This window comes from Culex quinquefasciatus, chromosome 1 (genome assembly GCF_015732765.1).
Source record: "Culex quinquefasciatus strain JHB chromosome 1, VPISU_Cqui_1.0_pri_paternal, whole genome shotgun sequence".
Taxonomy (NCBI): domain Eukaryota; kingdom Metazoa; phylum Arthropoda; class Insecta; order Diptera; family Culicidae; genus Culex; species Culex quinquefasciatus.
The window spans coordinates 3,847,573-3,868,292 of NC_051861.1; the positions used below are offsets into that span (position 1 = coordinate 3,847,573).

Sequence of the window (20,720 nt, forward strand, 5' to 3'; positions counted from 1 at the left end):
GAAAAGGTAGTTATAGCAGCACGAATGTTCGAGAATGATCATTTCTCTTTTAACATCTCATTTGAACTCTTTTGAAATCTTTCACATCATATGTTGGATAACGTCAAAATCATGCATTAGAATCGAAAGAAATGTTGTTATTGACTCACCTTTCAGCGACGGCAGCTGCTGCAGCTCCACGTCCTGTGAACTCCTGTACCGCGATGAGCCCTGAGATTTTTTACCCTTCTTCTTGAGCGACCGTTTGGCGAACGGATCGATCCGGTCCACGAACGTTCCGGACGACATTGTATGTGTGTGTGTTGTTGTTGGCTGGTTCCGGTTCTGGTTGGTTCTGCTTCCTTACAGCCAAGAGGTCGGGATGCTGATCTCGTCCCGTCCCACTGGATGTGAGTGTGTGTTTTGGTGAGTTGTTGTTGTTGTTCTTATTGTTCCAGTTGGTGATGATGACTCGATGGTTTTTTGTTTTGTGGGTGGAGGGAGATCAGGCGGTGGTTCTTCTTATTCTTGCAGTTATCGTCGTCGTCTTCGTCGTCCAAAAAAACAGGAAAACGAGTAGTCTTCTCTATTGTTGATGTTACGCGACTTTTAGCCGTCCGTCACAAACTCATTCACGCCCACACCAGCAGCACACGCACACAGGGTCGCACTCACACTCACTCACGCACACACAAACGGTTGGAGTGTGCTTGTGTGATTGATTCTTCTTTTTGTGTGTGGGCTGCTATCTTTATCTTCTTCTTGTTTCAGGATACTTTATGATTCTCTCGATAACTTTACTTTTCTTCTTCTCTCTTTTTTTATTTATCACTTGTTATTTATTCCTTTCCCCTTTATCAGCTTCTTGATATCTTACAATTAGCACTTGCTTTACTTCTTTATACAATTTCTTACTATTTGCACTTACAATCTAAAACTTAAACCACTCTTTTATTTCGCTCCTTCTTTTACTTTTTGCACTTTTTTCAAAAACCAAAACAAAAATCGACGTTCATCCGTGTGTCACGTGCTGCAAAATTAAGTAAACAAAACGAATTTAGCGGGAATGATGATTTCACTGTTGCCTGCTGCCATATTCTTCAAACGATCGGAGGCTGCCTTTTTTACTAATCTTCTTCTTTTTCCTCTTGCCAAAAAACACTGATCAAATTACACACCACCAATTTAAGGCAAATCACCATCAGTGGCGGCGACAAATTGATTCCACGACCATGACGCGGGGTTCCTCCCCAAAAACTGGTCCAACTGCGACAAACTTCTTCTCCGTCGTCTTCCCTTTCGCCGAACCCTCAACCAGAGCGCGCGATCGGTGCGAAGCTCGCACGTAAATTTAGATCATCTTGTCTGGTGTTGCGGTTGTAGTTGTTGTTGCTTGTGTTCACACATATGGCCTGCAAAAAAAGGAAAAACGGAAAAGGGAAAAATGATTATAAATTACACATTTGCACAACTCACAACTCGCGGGCGTCGATTGATTGCTGTTATTGGCAGGGTAATTGGCACGTGAGGGTTGGAAATTGGCGTGTGTTTGGACGTGACGGTTCGGCGCTTTGCGTGTGAAATTTTGGAACAAACCCCCCAACATAGAGTGCTCTACCCTGGGCAGAATACAAAAAAAGGAGACATCAGCAAACCGAAAATGTTTTCATATCGATTCTCGTGCGCTGCCGGCTTTTACACAACGGTGATGACGACCGACGACAACGGCGTTGATGACGTCAATCCAAACAGAACCTGCTTGCGCTTCTTCTTCTTCTAGACTTTACTTTGCAAACTCTTAGAACTCAAACGCAAGCTTCTCCTCAACGAGGCGGTAATCGATTTGTCAGTGAGAGCATATTCACACGTTTTGTGACCTACCTACCTCCTTTCTTTCCCACCCTGCAATCACAATATTTGTGTCATGTGAGCTTGTTTGCAAATTGTAGTGGTTCTAAACGTAGGTGAGAGCAGTGTCATTGCTTTGAGCAATGCTTTAGATTTTGACACAAAACTTTGCCCTAAAAAAACATTTGTCACTTTCAGATCAGCCCAATTAACCACAACTCGGTTACACAAAGAGAAATGTAGTTGAAGAGTGCCTTGCAAAGTTCTTTGTCATATAGGTCATGTCTTTAACATAAACACCACCACCTGAATACGGAAACACAATATAAAAGTTTCAGACGGTTCAAAATTTGGTAGCGGAGTTGTGATTTCTAGTAAAGAAAGATACAGGCGGTTATGTAACACATGATCAATATGACAAAGAACTTGGCGAATAGCTTTTAATTTTTTTATTGAATAAATATAGATCGGCTCAACAATACAAATAAAAAAATGGAGATATTTATGAGCCATTTTCAATTAGCTTTTTCTAGTCGAAAAAATTAATTTAGAAAACGGTGTACTTTATTAAAATTTCAATTGAGTAATTCAATTGTTTGGTTACTTGTTTTGCCTACCTCACCTTAATGAGGAAAGGCTATAAAATCACTTGAAAAATGAACTTCTTTATTCGACCTCCTAGACCCACCTTCACGTATACCTATCGACTCAGAATCAAATTCTGAACAAATGTCTGTGCGTGTGTCTGGATGTGAGTCCGTGCACCCAAAAATATGCACTCGATTATCTCCGGACTGGCTGAACCGATTTAGACTGTTTTGGTCTCATTCGATCCGTTTTGGGGTCCCACAAGACCCTAGTTAATATTATGAAGTTTTGCAAAGTACTTCAAATGATATGCTAAAAAAACGATTTTAGCTAAACTTCGGAAGATTGTAAAAAGGGTGGTTTTTGTCAGAAAACCCGTCATGCTATATATTGTTAGAAAGGTATTTGAAAGACCTTTCCAACGCGTCCAAAAGATTGAAGATCTGACAATCCCATCAAAAGTTATGGGCACTTAACTGCCCATGATCGCATAAATGTCCCATATGCATTTTCATCACTTTTGAGTTATTGATACAGTTTTGTTCAAAATCGTGAGCTCTTTCAAAAGAGCCTATAACATCCAGTACTTTGTTCTAGAAATCAAGAGGAAATCCTGTTTTTTTGTGAAAACTTAACACGTAGCCTTATGTGTGGGACAAACTTCCCTTGCGTTTTTCTCAGCTTGCTGTTTTTGCATATGGGACATTTATGTGAACATGGGCAGTTAAGTGTTATTTATGCACTTTTTTGAGGCCGGATCTCAAATATTTTGATGAAAAAGTTGTCCGGATCTATTATGCGACACATCGTTGGATAGGTAACCAAAAGACCTTTCCAACGAGCCCAAAAAATTGAAGATCTGACAACCGTATCAAAAGTTATAAGTAGTTTAGTGTTTTCAATACACTTTTTTTGAGGCCGTTCTCAGATATTTTGATAAAAATAAGTGTTATTTATACGCTGTGTAGTGTATTCACTTTATGAACGTGAGGAAGGCACCAACCACCTAAAGGTGGATTAAGTAATGTTTTTTTTAAATTTTATTTTTTCAATATAGTTTAAAAAAACTGAATTTAGTTAAAATAAGAACGTCCATTATGATCTGTATCTTAAATGTTGGCACTTTTTGTCTACTAAAACAAGTTTGTCAATTGTAGTTTTGTGATAAAAAGTGAGGTAAAAAATTTGATTTTTTATCCGTGTAACCATTTTATTATTTTGTTTGCAGAGTAGGCAAACTTTCCAAAACTGAATTTTATGAAATATTATTTTTTATTTATGTTTGTCTGGGAACCATCCATCAACAACGTTCACTTTTCCAGGTGATGGGTAGATATGGTAGATATTTGGGGACCATCCATAAATCACGTAATGAACGAAAGATATATTTTTGACAGGCAAACCAGAATTAATTACATGTTTTTCTCAAACATTAAACGGTACAATTCAGTGAGTTTTTTGTCATGATATATTTACGTGATTAATGCGTGCCCAGATCCATTAGTTAGCAGAGATGGAAGAATCTTCATCAAAAGAAAATCTGTTGACGCTCATTGAGAGAAAAAAAAATCGGAAGGGAGCTTGGCTCTCCTCTCTCGCGCACGAAAGATCGGCTAAATGAAACCAAAAAAAAATCATCCTGGATTATTCGGCGAAATATCGATTTCACTACTAAACTTGAAGGTGTTAAAAAAATGGCTTGTCACGTTTCGTAGATGAAAAATGCATGTAAACAAATCAAATTAAATTAATTTAAGTGGTGCAAATAATGAAAATCACAAAAAATCATCAAGTGATTGATTTTTCCGAAAAGTTCGGGAGCGATTTTCTTTAGCATGTTTCGCCTCCTCTCTCTTTCGCGGGTGAAGAAAGTTAGCAAGCGAAAATGATTTTTTGTGATTATTCCATTTTTGTTGATTAGTCATTTTTTTCCCTAAAATCGTTTAGTCATTTATGAATCGCCCCAAGTTGTGTTTTTTTTTTCAATTAAATACATTGATTATACATTATTTGAATTTAAGAAACTAAAAAATATTTTTAAAATTGGTGTCAGAAAAATCGGCAAATTTAGTTTTTCTTGTCAAAAACGGGATGGCACTGTATATCAACCGTTTTTGATCTTTGCCACACGACTGCCAAGCCGATAAAAAGGACGGTTAAGAATAATTGAAGTTGTTACAATCCTTGTTATAAGAATTGATTATGAAATAACCTTTTGCAGGTCGTTTTTTAAACCTTGTTGAATATGGCTTTTGGAACCAACATTCCGAACAACACTGAAAAAGTTCTTTAAAGATATTTTTTTCAAATAATTTTAAAAGTTGACAGTTCAATACTGACTATAGTTTAAGTAAAGTTCTGCTATACCGTTACGAAATGTGTATTTCTGTGACCTAAGTTGAATCCACTTTACTGAACTGATGTTTTGACAAACATCGGCTTTTACGCAAAATTTTGTTACGTGAAATAAGTAACAACTAACGCTACGCAGCCCGGAAGTTTCTAAGAAACCAAAACCTTTATTTTGACACATTTCTAGTTTGTTTCCTGCACCAGGGTATAAAACTTGGGTTGTTCCCAAGTCCAACTCAACAGACATCATGAAGACCTTCAAGAGTTTGTTGGCAATTTTGGCAATCTCAGCGGTCTCCGTAGTTCTCCCAGTGCAAGGTGCCAACCACTGGACGCCAGCCCTCAAGAAGTCCCTGTCTGAGGCGCAGGAACAATGTGCGACATATCTACGTCTGGACTCGGCCACGTTGGCGCGCTACATCCGAGAGGGATATCCGTGTGAGGACCAGGTCCGGAAGCTCGTTCGCTGCATCCTGCTGAACCTGAATGTGTGGGACGACGAAACCGGTGTGAAAACACACGCAATCGTCAACTTCTTCACGCCGATCCAGTCGGACACCTGCTACCAGAGTCGAACGGACAACTGCCTTCGCGAAAACGTAGATCCGCTGCCGATAGTCCAGGTTGAGCAACGCGCCTACCAGGCGTTCCAGTGCTACTATCGATACTATGGCAATGTGGTAGAGGAGCCTCAGTACATCCCAAACAGTCTGGAAACTCGGCGTGAATTCTTCCGGGACGCCGTCACGATCGCGAACATTCCCAGACCAATCGTGGAACAGTTCAGCATCGGAAAGCTGATCGACGAGGAGCACTTCAAGAACGTATTGTACGTGCACTGTATCCGGGCCGGATACTACGATCCCAAGTACGGATTCAACCTGAAGCACGTTGCGACCGAGTTTAACGTCACCGACATTCTGAGCGAAAAGGTGGAACAGTGCCAGCGGCAGGTTAGGGAGCAGTGCTACGAGGAACCCCAGCGGATGTGGCAGACGTTCAAGCAGTGCCACGATCATCAGGAGGCTGGCTACCAAATTGTGCAACTTGCTGCCAAGGAATATCTGGAGGAAACTAAACCACTTATTGGGGAAGCTCGTGGAACGGGTTTTGTGGCGGGGTTTAAAAGCTCGCCATTTCCGAAACTAAACTTCTGCTACAATGGACAGTGCTAAATTTTAACATCACATGTTGATATGATCTCGAACGCGATATAAACCAACTCCAATTTTAGTGAAAATACAAAAATCAATTTGTTTTATTTCATTCCATAAGCATTTCTTAAACAAAAAAAAAATCATCATCTTTGTAACAAGACTGCTGGAACACGCTCATACTACTGCTTCTGTTGCTGTTTGCAAATGGGAGTTTTATCTCTTGCAACAACCACGTACACATTTACACCCTCATATGCATAATTAATTAGCCATGACTTATTAAGGTTATAGAGAAACGCGCGCAGCAGCAATTTAATTTTAGTTTGTTTTTTTCTTCTTATTTATGTTGCAAGGTGCTTATTACAAAAAAATCTTTTTTTTGCATTTAAAAGAAACACATATTTAAAAAAAAGTCACGTTTTGAACAAGCTTGAAAAAGGAAATGAAAACATTTAAACATTCTCATTCACCGTAAAGATTTTTTTCCACCATCAGATTTACAAAAGGCCGACGAAAATACGTGCGAAATGTAAACTTGCCTAATTAAGCTTGCAGTAACGGTTGGCACGTGACAGTCGGGGGAAGCAGTTGCTTTATTCGCGCAAAATTCGCAAAAAGAAACGCTAGAAAAAAGTCTCAAATGCAGGACTAGAAATGTTTTGCACGATTTATTTTTCACAAAATCAAATCTAATTCTTTCACCGCCATATTGCTTCACTCGAGGATAATCCAGATGTGGATTGCTTCCATCAGACCTAACCAGAATGTAGCAACTGCAGCTGCACCCCGGAAGTTCTGTTTCTGAGTGATTTCTGCATAGCTGCGGCAGCATTGCTAAACCCATAACCTTCGGTTGCGCAGCAAACCCGAAAAAAATGTAGATATTTGTTAATGTGATTTTTTAAATCATTGAATTTTGACATAAATTTGTTCAGTTATTTTTGAAAAAGTTATAAATAGTTTTTGCACCCTAATAATATGTTTCATTTTAAATTTAAAAAAATATTAACTAACTCCATGAACCATCATTTTCTGTAAATGACGAGAAAAGCAGAAAAACAGCGAAAAGAAGGCAATTTCCATCCTTGAAATTATGCACAACAATAGCAGAGCGTACACCCACAAAAAATTTAAATACAAAAGTGGAAGAATTAATCTATTGTTAACTGCTTTAAATTTGATTTAGAAAGCACACAAGCAAAATAACGAAAAATAACAAAAAACATCTTATAATTTAACGACCTACACAAACAGTCATAAGATTTGTCAACCCTATCTACATCAATGAAAACTTAACCCTCTACAACCCAACCCCGCCTTTAGACGGGCTTCGATTTAAAAAATCGCCAAAGATCCATTTTTAACCAATTTTTGATAATTAAAAAGCATTGGAAAGAAGAACTCTTAAAATTTTAGAAAATGTATGGGTTGGAAGTTTTACTTGTTTTATGTGACTTTGCTAATGTTTTTAAAAATGATATTTTTTTAGGGGTCAACTTTGGCTGTGTTTTTTATTAACATTTCCTATATTTTAAGTAAAAAGAAGTATGCAGTAATTTTTCTAGTGTCCCAGACTATGCCTTTACGCATTTTGTTACAATTGAAATGATTATGGTACCATTTTATAACAGAAAATGTCGAAAACAAGCAAAAAATTGAAAAAGTGACAGTAAAACATGAAAAAATTAGATAGGCAAAATGTAAAGATAGGAGGTGGTAGAATAGGCCAAATACTACCAAAAACAAACATAAAATAGACAAGATAAATGCAAATTAAAATACTAAAAACGAAACAAGATAAACATAAAACAAGAGAAGAAAAGTTTTTCGTAGAACAAAAGTTGCTCAAAATGACCTCCTGAACACGGGAAAAATAAAAATTTTCGAAAAAATATTTCGGCAGTAGAGGGTTAAGTAAACATTTCTTAGTTTTTCAAAACTGAATAAAGTCTATTTGGATAGGATTTGGAATAAGCTCCGGAGTCCACATAATACTCATCGTTGGAAAAATGTTGGAAGACGACTTATAACCCTGCCACTTAAGGGGTTACATACATGTAAATCGGCAAAAATGTCAGAGGTTGGTTTGAGCACTCACTTAAACTTTTTTCAAAATCTGTTTTCAGGGCATTAAAATATACATATTCATCTATAAACAAAACAAATTTGAAGACATTTGCCGAGATATAGCTATTTAAAGTCAGCAGTTTAAAAAAAAAACGGGTGCCACGATATCTCAACATTGCTTCGACCAAATCGGCTCAAAATTTTGGTGAAGACTCGTTAAACCGGTTCCGTGTGCATGACGAAGGCCGATTTTCAAAAAGTTTATTTTAAAAAAAGATAAAAATATTTTTCTGTATAAAAAAATTGCCAGTTTTTGATTTTTGTATTTTTTGAAAATTCAAAATTTCAAAATCAGCCTTCGTCATGCACACGGGATATGTCTTGGGAGTCTTCACCCAAAATTTCAGCCAATTTGGTCCGTACCATCTCGAGATATCGTGGCACCCGTAAATCAACTTGGTGTTCAGAGAAAAACGCTCAGAAAGTTAGACAGTTTGATTTGCGCATGGCAAAATTCTGAGCTTAAATCATCTCTAACTCAGTTAAATCATAAAATATCTTCATGAAACTTTCAGGAGTGATTGAAAGTTATCTTTTAAGTGGATTTAATAAATTTTCTGTAATATGAAGTTTTGTGATTTTCTACATGTATGTAACCCCTTAAGATTACTACTCAAGAGAGATTTATATCATATTTTCAGATTGAAACGAATTATTAAAAAAAACAAGCTCAACATTCTAAAATATATAAACAAAAAGTTTTACCCCATTCAAAAAATTACTCTAGAATCTTAAATTTGAAAGTCCAAATCATTTACAACTTTGCCGAAGACACCAAATCGATCAGAATCTGAAATGACCATTTTATAAAAATAAATAAATTAAATATTTTGAAAGAATTGAAAAACTCACTGAAATTTTGCAGAAACAAGAATAAATGATTTTGGAATAATAAGACATTTTCAAAACATGTTTGAGTTCAGACTTTTTCTCAGAACATTTTTTTGATGTACTGGGCATGCTCTTAAAAAATATTACAGAAGCAGGAATACATTATTTGGTAGGATGGAAAAAAAACTCTCAAAAAGGTTACGGAAAAAAAGAATAATTCATTTTGATACTTTTTCTTTCGCAAGAATAAATTATTTTGAAAGAATGGAAAAAAATAACTTACAGCAATATTACAGTAATATGAAATTTTTCAAAAAATGTTTCAGTTCAGACTTATTCTCACAAAACATTATGAAGATACTGTTTAGGTATGTGTGAAAAAACGATTAGAAAAAAAACATCTAGATTATTTAACTATATTGAAAAAAATAAAAAATAAAATCATAGAAATATTACATTCTTCAAAACATCTTCATCAGAAGATTGGACCTTTTCTCAAAAAAAAATTTTTTTTTGAATAAGAATTAAATAATTCAATGAGGATTTTTTTTTAATTTTGTTAGCTTTCGACCTTTTGTCCATTCGACCTTATGTTTTCTTGCCGTTTTTTTCTTTGTAAATGTCAGTGAGAGTAATTTCTCCTGGGGTCTGATGATTTTTTCAAAGAATGGTGGAGGAAGGCTCGCAAAAAACCTAACAAGAATGAACGCATAATTGCAATTTGCTCCGCAGGAGCCACACACTGTCGAGAACAAGTGTGAGTATGTGTGTGTTTAGGGTGGGTAAAAGTTGTGAATGGAAGGAGAGGCATGTCAAGTGGGCGGCACTCGAGGTGAAGTGAACCGGTGATGATTTAGGTGTATGTGTGTGAGATGTTCCTTAATGCAGCGGAAATGTGCACGCTGATGATTGCTTCATTAGTAGACTGTGAAATGCTGCGATTTGCATATATTTAGTAAAGCTCAGACTTCTATCTAGAATTGCCAAGTTTTGATAATTTTAAATATTCAGTAACTGTATTGCCAATTCCACAAATAGCTCAACCAAAAACTCAATTTCGTTTTCAGACAAAAAAAATCAGGTTTGTAACCCCGAAAACTTTATCTATCAGAGCAGACGTGAGAAACAATCGGAGCACGTTCGCTCCATCTCAAAAACATTCCAAAAACAGATTCGTTACAGCTTGGATTTGGGTTTGGCAATCAACCAATTTCCCGATTCCCGTGTCACAAAAGTTTACTCCCTCCCAAATGTTCATTTTCAATCGAAGACAGAAAAGAGAACCAAAATCATATTTTTTTTTTGGAATTCGAAACCAAGCTCGAAATTCACTTCAAATTAGGGTAATGTAACCCTAAAATTGCTCCCATAAAGTCACTGCCATTTGTCCAAATTTAATGTCAAAATTATGCCGGAAAAACAATCCATCACCCTGGCTGCTGGCTGCTCCAAGTGCTCCAGCGACGAAACGAATTTAAAATTTAAATTTGCCCACCCTTTTCCCCACTCGACGTGGGGCGAGGATTTTCCTTCTCTTTGTGAGGAAAGGAAAACCCACCATGGAATGCATTTCCAGCTGCTGCTGCCGAGAGGGAAGTAGAACATGTTGCACATACTTCCGTCGCGCATTTCAACGCCCCAAACGCCGCTTCAACATTTCTAGCAGGGAGCTTTCATGGAAAAGTTTTGAGGGAGTTTATTTTTCGTTTCACTTGGATCTTGAAATTATTCTTACTTATTTGTTAAATTCAGAAACGCAAAAAAAAAGTTCTCAAGAAAATTTAAATTATTTTTAAAGAATTTTGTAAGACAATCTGGCAGCACTGTTACTTTATAAAAATTTGTAAAATTTTGACTAAAAAAGCATGCATTTTTAATAAGTTGAAATCCATAGTTGATTCTGACTTTTCACACATTTAAATTGCATTTTTTTTTTCAAAATTGTAGAAAAAAGCTTGACAGGGTTGCCAGATCCACCAAAACTATTTTAACGAATTTAAGATACCTCTCAGAAAAACAAGTTACACTTAAAAAAATATGCATTTTTCAAGTCGACAATTCACACAAAAAGTAATAATCGTTTTTGAAAAATCTTTTTTTAAACGTTTTAGATGACAAAAATCCCCTTTTTTGAATTTGGCACAAGATGTTGCCATTTTTTGCCAAATCGATAAAAATATATATACTTTATTTTGAGATATAAAATAAAAAATTTAGGTACTTTTCATAAATTTCGATATCCGATTTTTAATTTAAAAAGTTTAAGTATCGTGGTCTCTCGAATAAATATGTTAAACCTAACATTTGAAAAGGTCCAAAAACATTTATTTTCAATCATCTCAAGTAGGCTTAATTTGATAATAATTAAAATATTTATATTCGAAAGCTTGAAAAATTACATGATTTTTCATTTTTGACAATGTGAATTGGATTTTGACTTCCAAATCCTTCTTCATCTAAAAATTCTACAAATCATCAGCCGCAGAGAGGATTTTATAAACGGATCACATTTTACAGAATCTAAAGGGGATAAAGGATGCGTGGACATACCGTACCAAACGCTCGGGCACCACTGATCTGAGGGAACGCTTGATGAAAATGTCTTCAAAAAGCACCTTTCTTTTTCAACATTGGATAAAGATTTTAAATCTTACGTTACGGTTTCTTTGAACAAACCCTTAAAGCTCTCACTTTACCCCATACATTTTGATCGACCGGCAAATATTTCAACACTCCAACTTTAATTACTGTTTACGACATGACATTACGTTGCCCGAAAGTCGCTCGTTCGTCAGACTATAAGATGTCTGTCTGTGTGTCTTTGTATGTAACTCCACAGCAGCTGACAGCTGGAGGTCGCACCCACGACCACGACGACCTTTGCACAGTTTGACACACAACTCACCAAAATGGCATCATCGGTTGAAACGGGGGGAAAAGAGGTTCAAAGTCCCGCAGCAGCATCAACTTGACCTCTAGGTGGTGCAGCAGCTGCGCTGGCAACACTGTTACAAAATTGTAGGATATTTTTTTTCCAATTTGTTGACGCAAAAAATAATACATTTGATCACATGTAACTTTACAAATTATTTTTTTCTTGCATGAAATCCACCTAGAAGTCAACCGGAAATTTCCGTTGCCTTCAATTTCCGGTAATTAAAGTTGGAAAATAGTTTCGCGCTTCTTTGTTCGCCCAACCAAGATGGTGGAGATTGTCGGTGGTAATGAAGGAAACTTCAAACTGGCAGTAATGTTCGTTTTTTTTCCTCGCTTCGTCGTTTATGATTCTTGGCGCCTCGGGTCGATGTTTGGAATTGGGTCAACTGAGGAAAACTTTTCACTTCGAAATGACATGTTAAGTAAAAGTTTTGCAAGTGCAAGGGGTGTGCACACTTTACGCCTTCGGCTAATGTTGTGCCACACAGTTAAAAATTGTGTAAATTTGGAAGGTTGAATACTACCTCTTTTATGGTGTAATTTTACCTCGATTTAGACCGAAAAAGAGACATTACACCAAAAAAGATGTAAAATTACACATTTTCAGTAGTAGAATTACATTTGTTTTTCTGACCCTTTTTAGATGTAATATTACCATGATTTTTTTTACTGTGCACTTGGTTCATTAATTAACGATAAATTACAAGATTTTTTTGAAAATTCTGACTCTAAAAAAATCAATAGTTTTCCAAAAGTTGATCCAATAAAGGTTCAACTACCCTATCAAACTGCATTGTAGCAAGTCGAGACACATCCGTGGGCCGCTAGGCCGGGCCGGGCCCCTGATAGAGAGGTTACATGGCTCTCTATATAGGAAGACTGTGTGTAGTTGGCGACTTGTACACAACCAACATGCCGGGAATAGCGAAACTTTATGAGTGTTTTGACACAATTTAGCGACCCGCCAATGTGTGGGCGATAACGTGTGGACTCTGGAGTCCACAAATTGTTGCCTATTTAAGGGCATCTGATTCTGGTCTAGTTTTGAATGGAGTTTGAAAAATTGAATAAAAAAAATGATTTCTCTCAAAAATTAGCCAAATCATCTCATGATTACATCAAGAGACAACCTCAGTTTTAAACTAGTACAACAATGACCACCTCTAATGATATTAATACTTTCCCTTTCGCATAAATCTTTTACGATGGTTGGTCTCTAAGTCTACTCTATAAGAGTATCTCTACCGAGAGCTCTCCAAAAGAAAAACAAAATCATGATTCACCGCCTCAAAAACAATTAATCTTCCAACCCGGCGTTTGGTCGTAGAAATTGCCATATTGGCTACTTTAGTGTTCAACGAGCGAAACAAGTGGCAACCATTTATGGTTTCCATATTTATCCACTTCACCGTTTTAAGGGGATATGGGAAAGTCTCCACGGTAACCTCAAATATGTTTCACCTGGAGTTGGACGATTTTTGAGAAGGCAAAAGGTCTAGAATACGCCCTAAGCAAGCGTTATGACCACTGGCCGTTTTAGCAAAACAAAAAAATCTTTTAAGCTTGAAAATTTTCAAACTTTTTTTAAAAGAAACTTAAACAGTCAAGTGCCACCTCACCACAATCAATTTGGAAGGTTAAATATTACCTCTTTTGTGATGTAATTTTACCTCAATTTAGACTGTAAAATTAACATTACACAAGAAAAGCGGTAATATTACACATTTTTTCTGACATAAAAAATGAACCCCTTCCCAGATGTAATATTACCATGATTTTTTTTTTGTATATGAGGAATTTGCTGACAAAATGGAAAGCAAACTTTTACAGTAGCAGCAGCTGCTGCCTCCCTGTTGAGCTGTTTGCAATCAATCAACAAATTATTTGTTGGTTTAATTTTATTCACCTTCCAGTTCGCTCAGCCTTTAGTGAACTATGCAGTTTATTGGCTTTGTTTTCTTTTTGAGTTCGCTTTTTGTTTGTTTGTCCAACTTTCACAACAAACTTTTAAAAGGAAAAAAGTGTTATGTCTGACACGTTTTTTGTCTGAATAAAAATTGCATAACACCTTAATATTTATTGTTTTTTCTTAAACAAATAAACCCCAAAAATAGCTATGGCTTCTTTTTGTTAGTCATGGCAAAAGTGGCCAAGCCAAACCTTCAAAAGCAAAGAAAAGGGAAGAGTGACGCAGCATAAACAACTTTTTCTTATTATATTCCATAAAAACTGGCAAAAAGGGTTAAGATTTTGGGGCCGACCTTCGCAGAAAAAAGGTCAGCAAGAATGGCTAGTCAGTTGCTGCGCTGCGGTGCGATGATTATTAAATCGAGCTAGCTCCAAGGTTGGATGGAAATTGTGGCGAACGAAAAACTTAGGTAGAAAATGACTCTGGAAATTTCAGGGTGTCAAAGAGTGAGTGACCAAAAAAAATCACGAGCAAATACCCAGCTACAATTGAACGAATTAGTTCCACTCCGAATTTCATTGGTCTACTTTTAAGAGAGAGAGAACAAAAAAATCTAAACATTATTCAATTATTCCAATCAGTGGCATTCAAATCGTCGTCGATTCATTCCAATTCCGAAACAATTCGACGGACCCAGTGATAGAGTTGCTCACCAGATTTTCCTCAGACACAGTAAAAAACAGTTGAATATTGGAATGTAGAAAAAATGTATGGTTGAATGTTACCCCTTTTCAGGTGTAATTCTACCTCAAGTTATGTGAAGTAAGTAAAATTACATACAAACAGATGTAATATTACCATGATTTTTTTTTCTACTGTTAGCCCTGAAACACTGACAACAAAACCACATCAACATCGCCGGTTGTCGGCGGTCGTTCGGAGGTTCGATCGTGGTGGCACGTGAGATGCATATCAATTGGCCGGGAAAACGGGAGGGGTGAGAAAAGGGGAGCATCTAGTCGATTCCCAACCCCACCGGGACCAACCCACATCCCGGACTCGTGGAGTTCGATGGGAAGCTTTTAAACGTGTGCTGAACAATCAGTTTAGAGCACCCGTGGGGTGGGGTGACTTTGGCAAGTTGTTTTACTGAATGTCAAAATTGCATTGTACACCGTTAAAAAATCAATTTAAAATACATCAGGGAATGTTGAATGATTTTGTGTCATTAAAATGTGTAATATAAGTAATACTTTTAATATATGTAAGTTTACAACTGTTTACGTGTAATTTTACTAATTCCACATAAATTAGTGTAAAATTACATGGAAAAGGGGTCAAATATATCAACCTCTCAAAATTATTTTAATTATTTAATTAATGTGCACACCAGATTAGGGATTGCTCAGAGATTAAAACTCACCCCAGCGGACAGTGCCTAAACTGGAGACACATAATCAGCACACAATTGGAGCGCAAACCACCTGAGAACGTTTGCTCTTGATTGGCGGTTGTCGCGCGGGCTGGGATTGAGTGGAGTTTTTCCATCGGCGTCAGGTGTCGGGGGAAATTTAAGCGTGTCAGTATCATGTCTAAACAAGCTTCTAAAAAAACACAGAAAACATGAATTTCGGGAGGATTTTTTTTTACAAAAATAAATCAATCAAACTAACGAAAAACCAAGCCTTGTAGTATACATCCCTTTAAAATAATTTAATAAAGGATGATAATCTACCAAACTGTGTAACTTTTACAAATCGAAACCTTTAAAAAAAATGCTGTTTTAGATACTTTGCAAATCCAACTTCTTAATCATTTTTATTTTTAAACAAAATCGGAGACAATGATTAAAAGTTTCATCATTTTTATTAAATCATGATATTAAAACTCTTTTATAAAAAAATACTAATGATTTATTTTGGCGCATTTGGCAAATAATGTTTTTTTTTTGTAGAATTCAATCTTTCAAAATTAAACTTTTTCTACTCGGAAATTCGTGTATAAATTTTGAAAGGTTGAAAATTTTATGATTTTTGTAATTTTACCTGAAACAATGTGTAGAAAAGTAAAATCCTACGTAAATTTTTTTAATTTGATGAAAATTTCACCAGTTTCTGTTTCAAATTACATTACATTTTCGACTGCAAAACTTTCTTGAAATATTCCTGGTAATAAAAATGTGTAATTTTACATCAGGAACTGGTGAAATTTACATCAGTTTCTGTTGAATTTAAAAATTTTACACATTAATATTTCAGGAAAAATTACACCACCAAATTTTTCAACCTTCTCAAATCAACCTTTTTGACTGTGTTATGTTTATTTATTAAACATTTAAATGACCATCGAAAAATAAACAAACTTCTTTTCTACAAGGGATTAGTCATTTTGATCCCTAAAAATTTAAATATGTTTTTTTTTATAATTTCAGCTATGCCTGTGTAAGTGCTGTTCAATGGCCAATGAACCGTGCACGATGACACCTCCCGGTATCTGCTATCTGTACTCAATTGGTGAGTTTTGAAGTGATTGTACGGTGCGGGCGCGGTTGGTTGGCACGCCAAACCTATCTAGCTCAACAAAAGTGATGATAAAAAAAACGCTCGACGCATGCGATAACATGGCAGTATCTGCAGTGGGTGACATATTTATGAAGCTTGTTCTTCTTCTTTTTTTTTATTAGAAAGCAATTCAATCACAAACGTAAAATTTTTAAGTTTGTAAAATGATGTTGAAGCTAAAATTTCACAATGTGGACTAAAATTCCCCAAAATGTCAAACTAATTATGGCTTAAAAAGTATTGCCACTGACCTTCCCACTGCAGCAGCAAACACACAAATTTCAAAAAGCTGGCGTCTACAAAAAGAGTAGACAAAGATTACAGTGGTCAGTACTGACAGCAGTACCTCTACCACAAACCGATGTCGGTCGTTAAAAATAGCAATCAGACAGTACGCGACAAAAGATTGGTTCTGGTTATAAATAGAAGGTACACAACAACTATGAGACAAATACCGGTGACGTCACCAAAGTTATGTTTTCCTTGTTGAATTTGAGTTTTTTTTTCTAAACTCGGATTGAATTTCTTCAATGAAACGAAAAACTGCTATCTCAGCTGTGAAAACGTGACTCGCTTCTCCATCAACCACAAAGTCCAGGTTCGAATCCCGTTAGGCGCGAAAAGCTCGCCGTAATTAGCAGTCGAAAACTGTGAGCGCTGGTTGGCCTCCCCCGCGCGAAGCAACATAAATATTTTCACGCCTGCTGACCTCCTCCTTCTCATCCGGCTCGTTCGAGACCACAAGTTTTCTTTTGTTTAATTTTCGGATTCGACCGAGAGAAGCACCTTTAAAGCGTAATTTGATTTACACCTTTAAAATAATCGACCGTGCACAAACTGCAGGCGCACCTGCTGCTGCTTAAGTTTTATTTTACGGTTTATCTCGATTATGAAGCACGTTCAAGACCTGGAACTGGTACAAAGCCTACGTAACCAACTTTGAAAAGTTCAATTTCAAAAAAGCGAACCAAGAGCAAACTGTGCACAGCTTTTGTGTGGGAAGAGCAACCCCTTTGGAAAACACATCCCTTTGAAGAAATGCTCAATCAAAACCTCATGACATCGTCGTCGTGGTGCACGAACAACAAGAGAGCTCTCGTTCTAAAACACCACCCAAAGTGGTCGCCCTTGTCTGTCTGGCGATCCTGCAGCTCTAACCCTTGGCTTTCATTTGTGTTAACCCTCAAACGTCAAAGGTCATCCAAAATTGTAAATCTTTTCTTTCTTCTATTGTTGACACTAAATGTTAAGCTAATTAAGTAAGACAAATCGAGGGATAGCTGCCCTAAGAAGTCACACATGTCTCAGGGTGCGACAAAACAACGCCAACAACGACAGCGCCTCCTCAGCAGAAGCAGCACGGGCGAGGTTTCAATGTCACGTGCATGTCGGATTAGCGATTTACACCAGGTTGGTCGGCGAGGAGGGGGTGCTAGCCAACACCGCGATCACGTAATGTTAGTTTTGGTTCACGCCTTTGTCTACAATAAAACATTGCACAGTGGGAAAAAAGGACCCAAAAAATTACCGCAACATGATTTCGCGCAAACCATCGATTGCTATACACCAAAAGCTTCGTTTTTGCACTAGGAACAATAATCCGATGAAAAATCGCACTGCACGGACCGGTGGCCGGAGTGCAGGCCACCGGAAGATCCGGATTTTTGGAAAAAGTGTCAGATTTATCCAATTGTGAACTGATAAGCTTTCTTCTACCATGAATACTCATGCAAAACAAACTTAGAATAATATTAAATACCATAGGACACATCGGAACCGGTCCCACCGATCTCCGGTGGCCACATCCGGAACCGCATTAGGAAACAGCGTAAACTAGTCATGCGACGTATCAAACTTCTTGATTTTGGATGGGAACATGAGTTATACACTCCTCTTTTAAAAACATGAAGTTTGATATGTCGCAAGAGTGGTTTCAGGAATTTGCCAAATATGATCTTCGGATGTGGCCACCGGAGAACCTGGGAACCGGTCACCGGAGGCAAAAATACATTTTAAGGATACTCTCCATCAAAAATCAAGAAGTTTGATACGTCGCATGACTAGTTTACGCTGTTTCCTAATGCGGTTCCGGATGTGGCCACCGGAGATCGGTGGAACCGGTTCCGATGTGTCCTATGGTATTTAATATTATTCTAGAATTGTTTTGCATGAGTATTCATGGTAGAAGAAAGCTTATCAGTTCACAATTGGATAAATCTGACACTTTTTCCAAAAATCCGGATCTTCCGGTGGCCTGTACTCCGGCCACCGGTCCGTGCAGTGCGATTTTTCGTCGGATTATTGTTCCTGGTGCAAAAACGAAGCTTTTGGTGTATAGCAATCGATGGTTTGCGCGAAATCATGTTGCGGTAATTTTTTGGGTCCTTTTTTCCCACTGTGCATTGGATGATGACCGAAATTATAATTAGATTTTTTTAAAGTTACTTATTTCACCAATTGCTGGTACCTCAAATTTAAATCTGGAGTTTTTTTAAAAAAAAATAAAGGACCAATAAACCAAATTCTCAGTTTTTGCTTTTTGGGTGTTTTTTTAACAGCCCTGACTCAAGGCGGTTTCAAAAACACCCAAAAGCAAAAACTGGAAATTTGGATTATTGGACCTTTAAAAAAAAAACTCCAGAAATGATTGTTTGATCTGAAATGATTCGTGGAAGGGTTGCCAGATCATCAAACCATATAATTCATTGGTAAGGACATTCAAGTTTCCATCCAATAATGTAAATTCCCATTTTTTTTTATTCAAATCAAATTCAGTAAATTTCTTATTACAGTGTCGCCACTTTTTAAACATCAGATTATCCAAACGAAAACTGCAGTAACTTTTTAAGGTCGCTTCAGCTCACCAATTTTAAAGCGGTAGTCTGGGCAGATCGTATGGACTTTTGAAGATTTTTTTTAAATACTTTATTTCTAGAAATAATGATTTTTTTTTTATAAATTGGCAACACTGACAAATTAATAAGGCATTTTTGATAATTCGAAACATTTCAAAAATGGTTAGTTTGAACAATTCTATTGTGTTCTTTAAAAACAATAAATAAAACTAGAACATTTGTTCTCCTAGCAATACCTTAAAAAAAACAGAAATCAGTTTTAAATATTTTGATAAATATTTTTTATTGACAGCTACCAAAATTGTATAAAGATATTTTTGGGATTTAAAACCTTCAACATTGTGTTTCGTTATCGGCCTGTTGAAGATGTTTGGGGGAAAAAAATAGAAGATTTAGAAATTCATAATGGTAAAATTTTTATATTCCTAAAATATAGAAAAATTATAATTCCTCAAATTACTAATATTACTGGAATTCCTAATGTTCCTAAAATTCTTAAAATTACTAAAAATCATCAAATTTCTGAAATTCAAAAATCATAAAATTTCAAAAATCCTGAAATTCCAAAAATTACTAATAATCTTCACGCCTGTGTGGATCAATCGGACCGCGCACTGGACTCACAATCCAGAGGTTGCTGGTTCGAATCCCGCGGCGGGCGCTCTAAAATTCTTTGTGTAAATATGGGTATCCGGCGCCGTCGCTCCGTGCCGTATTCAAACACTTAGGAGCCCAGGGCGGCAAAGTCATTGTAGATTAAAAGGAAGACACTAGTGGTTGGTACTAGCAATGGTGGCCGACAGCTATAAAGTCAACCTCGTTTTTACTAATAATCTTAAAATATTTAAATTTCAAAAAAATCCTAAAACTCCTCAAATTCCTAAAATTTGAAAAATCGCTGAAATTTCGAAAATTCTTAAATAAGTAAGTCTTAAATCTTCTAATGTTCCTAAAATTCCTAAAATTACTGAAAATCTTAAAGTTTCTAAAATTCGCAAATTTCTTCATATTCCTCAAATTCCTGAAATTTCAAAAATTGCTAAAATGTCAAAAATTCCTAAAATTTATAAAATTGCTGAAATTTCGAAATTTATTAAATAAACAAGTCTTAAATCTTCTAATGTTGGGACCATCCATAAACCACGTGGACACTTTTTTGGGAATCTCAACCCCCCCTCGTGGACAATTGTCCATACAAATAAAACCTTTTTTGTATGGATCGTGGACAATCGCCATACCCCCCCCCCCTAAAGTGTCCACGTGGTTTATGGATGGTCCCGTTCCTAAAATTCCTAAAATTACTTAAGATCTTAAAGTTTATAAAATTCACAAATTTCTTCATATTCCTCAAATTCCTGAAATTTCAAAAATTGCTAAAGTGTCGAAAAATCCTAAAATTTCAAAAATTGCTAAAATGACGAAAATTCTTAACATTCCTAATATTCCTAAAATTAGGAAGGAAAAATAAAAAAAAAATCTTCTAGATTTACTAAAGAAAAGGATAGAAATAGAAAAGCTTAAAACTAAATCACAGTATATTTTGTCTATTGACGTCGAAAAACTTCGCTGCACAAGG

The 20,720-nt window shown here is 36.4% G+C and overlaps 3 protein-coding genes across 6 annotated transcripts in view; 2 read left to right on the top strand and 1 right to left on the bottom strand.

The window, feature by feature from the left end:
* LOC6032667 (serine/threonine-protein phosphatase 2A 56 kDa regulatory subunit epsilon isoform) overlaps nt 1-20,720 on the bottom strand; it is a 63,804-nt gene that overhangs the window by 25,442 nt on the left and 17,642 nt on the right. For 2 of the 4 annotated variants that reach the window (XM_038250085.1, XM_038250084.1), the window contains exon 2: nt 150-1,391. In XM_038250085.1, coding sequence (XP_038106013.1) covers nt 150-288 — 139 coding nt within the window. In that variant the 5' untranslated portion in view covers nt 289-1,391. The remainder of the gene's footprint in view (nt 1-149; nt 1,392-20,720) is intronic. The other 2 variants (XM_038250086.1, XM_038250083.1) reach the window with 2 other exon arrangements.
* On the top strand, nt 5,016-5,942 carry LOC6032665 (general odorant-binding protein 45). The gene has a single exon (XM_001843178.2). The coding sequence runs from the start codon at nt 5,016-5,018 to the stop codon at nt 5,940-5,942; it is 927 nt and encodes a 308-aa protein (XP_001843230.2).
* LOC119765098 (40S ribosomal protein S14-like) overlaps nt 12,085-20,720 on the top strand; it is a 29,231-nt gene continuing 20,595 nt past the window's right edge. Inside the window, 1 exon segment of the mRNA XM_038248233.1 lies at nt 12,085-12,129. Coding sequence (XP_038104161.1) covers nt 12,085-12,129 — 45 coding nt within the window.